Source organism: Anopheles ziemanni, chromosome 2, assembly GCF_943734765.1.
Source record: "Anopheles ziemanni chromosome 2, idAnoZiCoDA_A2_x.2, whole genome shotgun sequence".
NCBI lineage: Eukaryota > Metazoa > Arthropoda > Insecta > Diptera > Culicidae > Anopheles > Anopheles ziemanni.
This window is the reverse complement of record NC_080705.1, coordinates 70,834,891-70,847,363: the sequence shown is the minus strand read 5'-3', so window position 1 is coordinate 70,847,363 and position 12,473 is coordinate 70,834,891. Positions and strand designations below refer to the sequence as shown.

General features: G+C 43.3%; 1 protein-coding gene across 1 annotated transcript in view; it reads right to left on the bottom strand.

The window, feature by feature from the left end:
- Nucleotides 1–12,235, bottom strand: part of LOC131294231 (DNA-binding protein D-ETS-3-like) — a 59,891-nt gene extending 47,656 nt beyond the window's left edge. The window contains exons 1-4 of the mRNA XM_058322275.1: nt 12,231–12,235; nt 10,641–10,898; nt 10,403–10,554; nt 10,001–10,282 (exon numbers count right to left, since the gene is read on the bottom strand). Of these exons, the coding sequence (XP_058178258.1) occupies nt 10,001–10,282; nt 10,403–10,554; nt 10,641–10,898; nt 12,231–12,235 (697 nt within the window). The remainder of the gene's footprint in view (nt 1–10,000; nt 10,283–10,402; nt 10,555–10,640; nt 10,899–12,230) is intronic.
- Between the last annotated feature and the right edge of the window lie 238 nt (nt 12,236–12,473).

Here is a 12,473-nt window from a genome sequence, read left to right as displayed (position 1 = left end):
CAATGGACTGTATGGGTGTTTCAAGATGAGTCGAATCCAACCAAAGTTGTTCACGCACGAAGCACTTCCAAGCAAATAGTCGCATGTTTTTCGGAAAAACTGGATATATCGCAACCAAACCTCTAGAACAACGCAGAACAGTCTATTCTGAGTGGTACATAACCATTTGTTTGCCAGTTGTCTTCCAAGAAATCAGGAAATTCAACCGCTGTCGACGGATCACCCATCACCGCGACTATGCGAGCTCTCACACATCGGTTCAAACAACTGTATTGTTAAGTACTCAAAACATCGATTTAATGAGTCATCCGCCATATAGTCCTGGATCTAGCACCAAATGACATCTTTGAATTCCCGTACGTAAAAAATAAACTGAGATTTCAACGTTTTTCAACACCTGAAGAAGCGAAGCTCTCTCAAAAAAGACTCGTGTCGATTGAAACTTTAAACATTTTTTTAACAACACAAACAGCGTTCGTGTGTCAAAACGTTCTAAGAACGGATAACCTCTAAAATGTCAAACTTTACGATAAAATTGTCAATTAACAGATTGCATCACCAGTTTTTACAAATCCCGAAACTTTAAAGGCAACCCTCGTATCTTTATGTCGAATAGATGAGCGCAAGCGGCAGTTATGTTTACGATTAGCTTTTGCTAATTTTGCGGTTAGAGAATAGAACGAAGGTTCAAAGGAACTAATACTTATTCTGCAAACAATCTCGTGTTTCGGAATGTTTTTTTTTGGGATTAATAAATTTGGGAATAAATGAACATTATAATCTACTGCCCGTTACGTTTCAAATTAGAAAACTGGTCTTGTGGTGAAATGTTTCATGTGCCACACTAGCGTCATCTAGGGAGTTTTCTTGGAAACTGTATTATTTTTGAACAAACTGCTGTGTTTTAAAATTTTATAATAATAGTAGTACACAGATAGGGGGTGCCCATGGCGCAGCGGTAGCGCGAGGAAACACCACGCCACAGGTGTGGGATCGAATCTCGAGTCTGGCACCCCCCGGTATTACGAACGGCTGACCACCGATCTATAATATACCGTCTTTCGGTCACACAAACTCTCTTCGGAGAGAGGCCTTGTCCCACTAGGGGATGTCGTGCCACATAAAAAAAAAAAAAGTAGTACACAGAATAATAAGTAATACTAAAAAAGGGGTTGGTTAAAAGAGACATACCCATTTTTATATGAGATGTATTAAAATGAGGCCTTATTTAGGATGTTAGGAATATACAGAATGTTGATCTATTGCTTTCGTCGATGAGTAAAACGGGCACAGAATGAAAATGACTATTAATCATATCATATCCCGATGGACGAAGAGAAAAATAAGAACATCATTAACATACCGATCATCGTTTGACTGCAGCTGACTGAGACGATTGGAATCGTTACACGAGCCCCGGAGATTAGAGGCCGGGTTAGGTGTTAGATAAAAATTGAATTATATTTAATGGGTATGAATTTTAAATGCCTTCGCGTGTCGAGGCGTAACCCGTTCTTTCGGCACGTGGTTTAACTTCATATTGCTTCTAACTTTGGGTGGGTGTGTTTGTGTGTGTGTTTGTGATTTATGAACGACACATGAAACTCATCCGGGGTCCCGGACCGGTAGAAACAGTTTTGTATTTAATTGAAAAATTTAACCCTTTCGAGGGGTTGGGGTGAAATTATGGCCACCGGTCACCATCCTATGCCGCTTGCTGGGGAGGTTTCTCTTGCTTCTCCACCCATCAGGAAGGATTCGAGCATATCAAACACGACACGGTTCTGATTTCGGTGCCAGAAACAAAGGGAAACGGGGAAAACCGTACACACAAGAAAAATGGTCAACAGAAATATGGAAAACACGGTGTCGTGCCGATGCTACATCAAGATCCCGGCCTCGCGACGGCGTCGGTGACTAATTAATTCAGTCTGGGTGTGGGAATCGTCCAGGATCGGCATCAGAAGGTGGAGAGAGTGTTTAACCGATTCGCCCCCGGGAAGGAAGGCAAAAGTCAAAACTGACCAACGCGCCATGCCGGGGTCGCAGAATGTTGTGTGGTTTGTTTTTTTCTTTTGTTGGCTGTTGTCCACCGTCCGGCAGGACCCCCTAGAGCGGGGGTTAACTTTTTTTCCGCTCATTTCACGCTTTCCGAACGCGAACACTTCGCGTTTTTCCCGAGAGGTACCTTAAGCAAGCCAAGCCTTAAACATCCCCAGAACACGTTTATAGGTTGATGCTATTTTCTACTCACGGTAAAAAAACACAAACACACACAAACACATAAACACATACACACAGACCACCAGGTGGTTGCGAAACCGTTTTATTAATATTTATGTTAACACTTCTTCGCGGAAAATCGTAAATATTATTACGTCAGGGACGTTTTTAGCGTCACTAATTATTCATCGGCCACGATTTTTCGTCTTCGTAGGGTGAGTGTTGGTGTGAATGTTTTAACGCTCGACAAGGACAGAAAGGATCACAGGAAGGTGCGAAGAAGGATACCGTTTTATGCGTGCAGCCAGTTGACAAACGTTTAATTTGGTTTTTTTGCGGGTTCGGGTGTTAAATGTGTTACTAAATGCATAAGCTTCCGTTTTGTTTAGGGACAATCAATTTTGAACCGTTTTTACCATTTTACCGGAAATATTTTAAAACGGTGATAATTTAAAAAAATATAATACATAGATTAATGAACTTTCACTTAAATATTTATAGTCTAGACTGGTTTAAATAAACGAAAGGAAAGAACATGTTTTAATGAAAATAGAACATGCTTTACCATGTTAAGTTTATTTAGTTCATTAAGTACATTAAAAAAGGAATAAGTTTAAGAAAATAGATGACACATTCAGTAAAATATTTACTGTGATCATTCATCAAATTTTCAGAAAAGTATGAAAAAGATCAACTACTGTTAAGTTTATGTTACTGTTTAGTTTATGTAAAAGACTAAATGCGCAATTTAATAGATGACAACATTTATTGTTCAACAACCAGTATATATTTTCGCAAAGTCACACACCAAATCGCGTAATTTAAGTAATTTATCTATTTAAATCGCAAAACTTGACTGTCTCAATGCATATCCATGATCAAATTTGAAGCTTAAATTCAATACCTAAAACTAACATTCGAAATAAGTCGATTACATATGCAATTTGATTTGTAATGCGGAGCAAATCGATCCACTAACGAGTGAACCCAAATCTTCCGTGACTGACCGATTGATAGAAAGTTAACTTCCCTATATTCTTTACTGCAACGAAACCGAAGCCATTAGTATTGATTGGAACCAATCCTTCATCCAATATTTCCTTTCGTGGCTCCATTTTAGCTGATGTCTTCTTGGCGAGTGCTGGCCGCATTTTCCTTCCCCCCACAAAAAACCCCCCGCTATTCTCTTGCATGAAAAAGCACTTCCAATTATTCCAACCTTGGTACGCAAAGCAAAGAAAAGAAATAGTCCGTAGCCCTATCAAGGAAGGACGATTTTGCTGGGTCACTGTGAAAAGTGTTGGACTTTCCCGCCCGCTAAATGGATGGCGAGAAGCTAATCGATTGCATGGGAAACCCGTCGAAGAAAACGCAACGAACCAGTAATAGGGTCTGTGTCCATGCTGGGGCATACAGAGGGATAGGCAAATCAGCCAACCATCAATAGGACGCTCCGAAAGGATGAGCTTGAGCCGGGCAAGGGGTGGTGCTATCCATTTATCATTGTTAGTGAAGATGATTTATGGCAAACAGTTTCAGGGAAATAATAGGCCGCACCGTGCGGAAGCAAGGGACCGACGTGCGGGGGCGTGATGACTTTCTGAGGGAGTAAGCAAATCGAACAGGAACTGACTGGCGGAAAGTTAGTCGTGTTTGTGTGGCAGTCGTAATGCTGCGTTAAAGAATGAGAAAAGGAGCAACGATTGGGTAACTCTTGAGATTCCTGAAGGTCCTCCTGAGTCTTAGGTCCTCGGGCGAAAGTCAGAAACCATTATACTCAGCAGGAATGCCTCTCTCAGGAGTTTGAAGTATGAAAACCCCGTATAGACAAGGTAAACAGGTAGAGAACTTCTATTTTTTCGTAAGCCCTTTCGTTAGTAATATCCCACGATATCTCCTGGTACTAAGGACGCTTTGGAATGTTATACCTATCTTACCCTTATCCAAAAGTTCCTAACATAATTCTTAAGCGACCCGTCCTCCACACACCCAAAATTTATCCCTTGGATCCATTGGATGGAGTAGTTTATCTATTTCTTAGTACTCCCGGTGACTCGGAGGGACGGATTCCAAGCGTCTGATAATTCCCTCCGACATTCTCTTTTCGTGCTCCTTCGTCGAATCCAACCTTCGTCTGTATCGTGGATCTTTGGGATCCGTTTCCGGCTGCTGGTGGTTGATTATTATTGGTGTGCAAAACGCGAACGGCAGTAAATTTGGGGAATCCTTGGTCTGTGACCTACGGTTTGGGAGGAGATAGCACAAAATGGATCTCTCGGAGCGTACTCCTCCCTTCGGCTCGCACTTTTCGTATCGAAGCGTAACGGAGTTGCCTTCTGGAAACCTTTCTTCGGTTTCCGAATCGTGCGAGGGGGGGATGGAATGAAAAATCGGTTTTCCTTTCCCAGCTGCCATTTTGTTTGGCGCTAATCGATCGGGAGGAATACGAATCACGTAGCAACTTTAGTATTATTTTTTTGTCCTGTTTATGTTTAACATTCCACATCTCTTTCAGATATAAATAAGAATGATCACTCAATTTCATCATCGCGCACTCATCAACCTTCCAGCATAAAAGCACACAAGTAAAACTTGTGTAAGAAAATGAAGGGTTTTTCCTAGTATTAGGATGCACGAGCAAGCAACGCGAAAGGTCACTTTCTCGTGGTTAGAAACATGATTAATGAACTACATCACTTTGACGACATGGAGAAAATGGCATACAGCCAAAAAAACACACACGAATAAAGAGACCCAATAAATGCGCCTTTTGTGCGGAATGAAGCACGCGACACGAAAAGCGAGCTGTCAAAACATTTTCCTCCCAATTGGTCCGATCATTTGTCATTGCATTGAAAAAAAAAGATAAGTGATGAGTTAGTAGTTATGTGAAAATACTAAAGTGACTTATCATGCCCTCGCTACCGTTACCACTTTTTTATTGAGTTAGTTTGAAGTTGTATAACGCGTCGTGCTGCTGAACTTAAAATTTAAGAGAAAAAAAAATCAGTGTAATTAATCACATTGGGACTCTACATCGAAATGGATACAAACGAATAATACTTCATTGTGAGCTATTTTTCCACACTAATTTGAATAACTGCAACTGGACGCGCCAGATATGTAAAACAGTCGAACGAGGACGCAGAGTGAAGAAAGTATGAATTTAAAAGTAAACCCCTCAGAGGAAAACCCAAAAAAGTAAAATTGGCAGCGTTCAATTTTTTTCCACCGGGAGAATGTAAATGAACTCCCGAAAGGGAACCAAAATGTTTGCAACATGCCATTGGAAAATGTTTATTCAAATTACCAAACCTCGGAGTAATGAGAGAGTGCAGTTTTGGAGCAAAAAAAAAACCGCCTTCCCTCTGTCAAACCAGTAGAATGGACGTTTGGGTGACCGTTTTTGGCAAAATGTCGGATGTAAATTTTTAGTTCGGGTTTGTGACTCCTTTTTCGGTGCCTGGGGTTTTTCTTTCCAGACTTTCCCTTCGGCCTACGCTTTGTGACCGTTTGATCGTCGTGGTTGAGTAATGAATTTGCTTTCAACCGCTATTATTACCGTTTGCCTATCCACCCGGTCCCTTCCCGCCCCCCATCCCTCGGGGGTCGTTTTTGGCAATGCTGGTCATTTGAATAATTTCTGTGTCCTTTATGGGTCCAACAATTCGGTTGTGTTTTTGTTTTCACCTCCAATCGGCTAAGGACGCTCAAAACAGAAGAAGACATAAAAATTCATTACCTACATCCGATACGTTTCGTCCACCTTTCCCTTTCGGTTGTCTCCCAGTCGCGGGCCCTTTCCTCGGGGGGGGGGGGGGGGGGGGGGGGGGTCCGGTGCCCGTCGGTTGTAAATAGAGACTTCCTTCGAATACCTTTTCATTACCATTCAGTTTTTCCTTAACGCTCGCGCCTCGGAGGGAAAACAAACGACTTCAAGGTGAATCGAGAAGTGCGAGGTGGTCATTCGGTGGATGTGAGAGGACGGGGAAGGCGGGAAGGTAGAGGGGGAAGCAAATGTCATTCGTTCGCCTTTCAGATGCAAATGTTCCCGTCGTTCGAGGTCGTAAAAACTCACCGGTTGGGAACGATGAAAGAGATTTCCGGGTGCCCCGATTTGGTCGATTTTCTATTCCCATGAAATTCTTTCCAAGGCTCGGGCCGAAAAAAGACCTTCTAGCTTTCGAAAGGAGGCAGCAAAAGCCTTTTGCTACAAACAAATAACGGAAATCTTCATACCGCACGTTTCTCAATTAGTAACGCCCACCATCCCTTCCGCGATGGTGGAAAGGTTTTCCAACAACTAAAAAGAACTCAATCCACGAACAAACCTGGGAGAAACCAGGGGCTCATTTTGAAGCGATGACAATAAATGCAACACGGTTCGGTTTTCGGAGCGGACTTAATTATCCTCAACAGTAATCCACAAGCAGCGTGAATAATGGCGGCTTGTGCGCATCGAAAAGGATTTTTATTTTGTAACCTCACGACCACTCCCTGGTACTCAGCGGAAGGACGTGTGCCGACGAACATCGTGGGACCTGAAGTGGTGTTAATTTGTTATGATGCACGGTGCATTATTGAAACGTGTGGCTGGTGGGAATCGGGATCGGGGGTTATTGATGGGAAAATGTTTACAACAAAGAACCATTTCGCGCCAAAGCGATCGAATGTTCATTTTGTGGATTGTTTATTATTTGTTTGGTTTGTTCGTTACGTTTGGGTTAAGTTAACGCACAATTTTTTTGTAACAAACATTGGTAAGTTTTGAGAATAATTCCAGCCTTTGGTAACAAATCCGTATTTTGAAACTTTTTGAAACAAATTTTCGTAAATCGAAACAGACTTTCTAGATTCTAAAATAATTTAAAAATAACCAGCTATATTACAAATGTTGCGTTATTGTACAATTTTTTTAAATAGTTTTTTTTTTCAAGAGCATAGAAACACACTAACAGCGTCCATTAGCTTATAAAGCTATAATTCTATCAAAACAGTTTTTCATATTTTTTGTTTTTTTTTTTTTAATGCCACATGATTTCTTTATAGTTTAAATCCAAGCGCATATTTTAAACTTCCTGCAACAATGTTATACTTGAATGTTTTTTACATAATAACAATGATACCTCTCTTCTCCTATGGCTGAGATAGTTACATCATTTGTAATTTTCTCAACATAAATCGGTTTTTTTTTTTTACTTGATCGTCCATCACCTCGCGGAAAGTATGTTTTTTTATAAGAATGTTTTAAATATTTTGGAAAATTTTATCGTATCATTTATCGTTGAAGTGTATTTTGCGCGGAAAGCTTTCACAATTTGTAACAAAGTGTTTGCTTAAAATTCAACTATTGTGTTGAAGGTGCAAAATAAATTTGTGTGTCACAACATAACTATGTTTTAAATCTCCAAACTATCTACCCACAACAAGCCGTATAAACCTAATTGATGGGAGAGTCCTCTTCCTGACGTGGAGTAAATAAATGAAATTGAAAGTAATAAATAGCCAACCTCTTCACAGATGGGTAACTTTCAAAAAGGATTTTCCGACGACAAAAAAAGATAAACAAGAATGTGAAAAGATCGCCAGGATCATAAATTATCAGTGCAACTCGGCACACGTGGCTCGACGTTGGAACGGTGTCGCAGTTATGCTTCTGTGCTTGGAAAAAGGGCTCCCCGGGTTGCTTCCAGCCGGAAAAGATCCAACGGCATCGATTGTCGGGCCCCGAACCAATCAAAACTACTAGACACGCACGTGACCCGTGGGCGAAGGAAATGCACATCATTGATCCTGTGTAAGCTTTTCGTTTCACTGTTGGGTGGGGAGGGTTGAAGGTGTGTGTGTGTGTGTCTTTTGTGTGTTGGATCCAGTTGGTTACCCAACACTGGGCAGCAACATAGATTTAACGTATGTTTATGCTTTGGTCTTTTTATTTTTAATCGTTTACTTTAACTCCCCCCGAAAGGCGGAAATCGATAGGCATTCGCATCGCTTTTTTCTCCACCTTTCTCGCAATCACAGCAAAAGTGAAAACGACGTATTTTTCCACCCATCCCACAAGGACGCATCAATTTCGCGTGTCTGCGCGCGTGTGTGTGTGTGTGTATCGGAAAATGATAGCGGAACAATAAAAATGCCTCGTGCAACCAGCCTGCACGGGATCTTTTGAAGAAAACAAAGCCGAAAAAAAAAACGCCCGAAACCCGGACGGACAAAAGGCCATCATCGGCGGAAGTTGTGTGCGTCCGTCCGTCCGACTCCCGGGGCGGGTAACGAAGGGAAAACTGGTGGCAAGTTTTTATTGTTATTCCGTAGGTTTCGGAGGGTGAAACGGCGTGCGATCCCTTTACGGAAAAACGGCCTCCGGCGCGTGAACGTCGCAAAAGGAGTGTGTATGGGTGTGAAGGGGAAGACAGCAGCACCACACCCTCTTTGATGGAAAGAGCGTTTATCCTGGATTAGCTGAATATGGTGATAATGGTGAGAGAAAACATCCCGGTAGCTTTTTTTTGCCTCCTGTCAGATACCAGTTGGGAAATTTTACCCAAAACACCAGAACCACCCGGAAAACGTTCCGAGTTCGGGAACTGTGTTTTCCATAAGCCGATTGTTACTAAAGTCGTGTACCAGATATGTTTCTCGATAGTGCATGTCCTTCGTGTGTGGTTCGCGATAAGGACGAGAACGTTCGTTTTCGCTACGGAAGTGAAAGGAAAGCCGGCATTCACATTCCCCCCCTCATCATATTCCCTATTTCCTTCCATACTTTCCCCTCCACTAGATCGGGCTTTAGTTTTTCCACACGCGTAATTGATAGGGTGTAGCCTATCAAATTGTTTAATTGGCGTGAAGCTACATGTGTTTTCACTGTCTTTGATGGAGTTGTCCTTTTGTTTATCTAAGCGCGCGCGAAAGAGGGAATGTTGAGGAGGAGGGGAGGATGGGAAAAAAAAACCCGCGGGATTATCGGTGACACGGAACATAATATGTTGTTTGCCGAGACGTTTACTAGGCGAGGGAAAAAGATGCCCGGTTTGACACGGTCAATCAATAGACCGCAAGACATCTACTGCTTTTTTATTCCCCGTGCTCAGGTTGAGTGCATTGGGGTTCGTTTTTATTTTATGAAAAAGAAAACAAACACACATACGCAGACAAACTTTATGATAGTCTTTCAATTTCAATGCCAGGAATGAAGTGAAGAAGTTTTATAGTTAGACTACATAGTTCCTTTAACACGAAAGAGTCCTGTCAAAATCAGACTTTGATCCAATGAATCAAATTTCATGGGACGTTTCTTTACGTCGGCCATCTTATTACCTTCTGTTTCCATGTGTTGCTGAGTTATTGGAATTTGATAGAAGATATTAAAACATTGCATACATTACATCGAAAATGACTTGACAATAGAAAACCACTAAACTGTTAACTAAATTTCACTTTCACGATGAATTTCTTGAAGTGAGCTCAGTTCCTCGGATAACAATGTTGGATAATACGAAAGAGAAAACATGCGCACTGGCGAAGGTCTAGCGTACAAGGAATCCTTTCGCTTCGGGCACGACAATCGCGACGCAACTGATTCGCTGTTCGTGTGCTTACTGCACTACGGAGAAAGAATTTTAAGGAGGAGTTACAATCCGCTCCAACAAGTACTTCTGGGGGAGTGTAAGTGGAATGATAATACCCTTGGGAATATTCTACATTGCGAAAAAAAAATCTCCTAAGGAAACCCTCTCTAGGATTAAAAAGAAACTTGTTTGAAGTGACTCACCTTGCCGCGATTTCGCGTCCACCGGAGACTCCAGGTTCTGCGACAGGATTGACGATGGTGTGGAGGTGGTGGTGGGCGATTGGGTGGACGAGACGAGGTTCAGGTTGGCCGCACCGAGCAGATCGCTCCGGTGGCGCTGGCTCGACAGCCCGTTTCCGAGCAGATTCGACGGCGATACGAGCGAGGTGGCGTTTATCACACTGATACTGCTACTACCTCCACCGCCACCACCGCCCGCACTACTTCCACCACCACCCCCACCACCACCACCACCGCCACCAGCTCCAGCACCAACACCCGTGCTGCCTGTCGTAACGCCGCCATGGCTGCTGCCAGTGCTGCCAGCGTTCGGTGCCGTTACGTTGATGGAGCTGGTGGCGTTACTGGCGTTACTCGAGGCACCATTGTTGGCCGGGTTGCTTTCGGTGGTGGTTCCATTGCCGTTGTTGGCACCGTTGCCACTGCCCGCTGTGCCGTGGTTGTTGCTGGTACCGCTGGTATGTGAAATAACATTTTCCAACGATTCCGTCAACCGGGGCGAGGAGTAAATGTCGCTAAGGTGGAGGAAACGAACGAGTTGCGATAGTTGGTCATGCAGAGTTGGGAAACTTCGCCTGTGTTCTATGTAACTAGTACTTACCTAAACGCGCTGGAACTGCCAAGAAAGGAGGTTCTGTCCTGCAGGGCTGCCTTCGCCTTCTCGACGCTCTGCTTCAGCTGCTCGAAGGTGGACTGATGGAAGCGGTACGTGCCCCAATCGGTGCACTGTGTCAGACCGAGGCAGTCCTCCGACTTTACCTGGTGCGTTACGAGTGGCGATGCGCCCCGCTTCAGATCGAGCGCCGTCTGGTACGAACAAGAGCTTTCGTACATCTTGCTGCCGTACTGCCGTTTGACCCTGATCAAGAGGATGGAAATAAATGGGTGTGTTCTACAGTAATTCTTTGGTACAATTGTCATTAAGCTTAAGTATTAAATACTACTCAAGGGAATATCGATTTGTTTGGTTGTAACTCACAACAAGTAGTTTTCAAATTTTGTTACCGACTCAACCATAGAATTGCTATAAAGTGGATATACTCATCATGTTCACGGTGACTACCCAAAGATACTGGAAGTTAAAGGTATAAGTTACATCCAACATATTAAAGGCCTCCCAGGCCAAGTAACCGTTCAACAAACGCTGCTGAACATGACTACCATTGTCCGAAACCATGCTACGCTAGATGGAAGAGCCAAGATAAAGTTCTGGGCGTCATCCGCGGTCTCCCCAGTCCTATGATGATATATTTCCATCTGCCATTTTCTGCCTACCATCAGCTAGGCTAGGCGGGCCACGTTCACAAAGCCCGTTATTCACCGGGCCAAAATGGTGTGGTAGCTTTGCCACCGGCTTCCCCCCACTTCGCCTTTCTCGTCCTATCATGAATATTCAAAATACCACCGGAAGCGGAAAGTTTGATTTACGTGCATAAATCTCCTCGCGCCACGCTTGACTCAACCTCACGACGACGGGATGCCGTTTTCAGTGTCTATCGTGTGGGTGAGCTCTGTCGGGGATTCGGAGGAAGGAATCTCCTCCCCACACACGGGACTCACTCGATTGGCGCACTTTGGATCCTTCAAGAGTTAGCCCCTCCGAGGGGCGATCGACAACGACGACGACGACGACCGCGGCCAAAACCGATCCACCGTGGCGTTCCGATTTAATGATCATGAAAGCAAAATGTATGTGTCCACATCCGATGTGTCCTGTCCACGTTGTTTACCTCACCACGACCACCACCTGCACGTGCTGTACGGATGTGCGTATGCATTCCGGTGGGCTGAGCGCGAGCAAATGAATTGGAAACAGGTCGTGGAACGATTAGCACCGGTAGATAAGCCAACTCTTGCCCTGGGATTTACAATAGACGGGGAAGGGTCGGTGGGCGACTAACAATAATGACCCGTAAGGACGATGAGCGCTTTATGGTCGTTACAGTGGAGTTGGTGAGAGATAAATCCAGTAATGAAGCAAGCATAGCTATACAATAATGTGTTGAATTGTGCTGAACGAGCTGTGGGCGATCTCTTGTGGCGAAATGGGTGGATAAATTTAATTAACTTCTAATGCACTTTATGACGAGTGACATGGAAAGATGTTGCGCCTGACATGATCATCAATTTCGATATGATGTATGAAATGATAAGAGGCATGAAATTGTTTATCCTCAGCTTATGAACTCACCTCATTTCTAACGGTTATTGAGGTTAGCAACTTCACACCACTCTTTGCAAACTTGCCTTGATACGAAAAATAATGAAAGCTTATCCTTTGCCACATTGCTTTTGTCACTAAAAATTCACGTAAGACCTCAGTCAGAAACTAAATAACACGTCGTTTTGGGATCGTTTTCTTCATTGAACTTTGCTATCAAACAGTACAATATTTTGAAGAAAAAGCAACACAAAACAAACAACTAAGTCAACA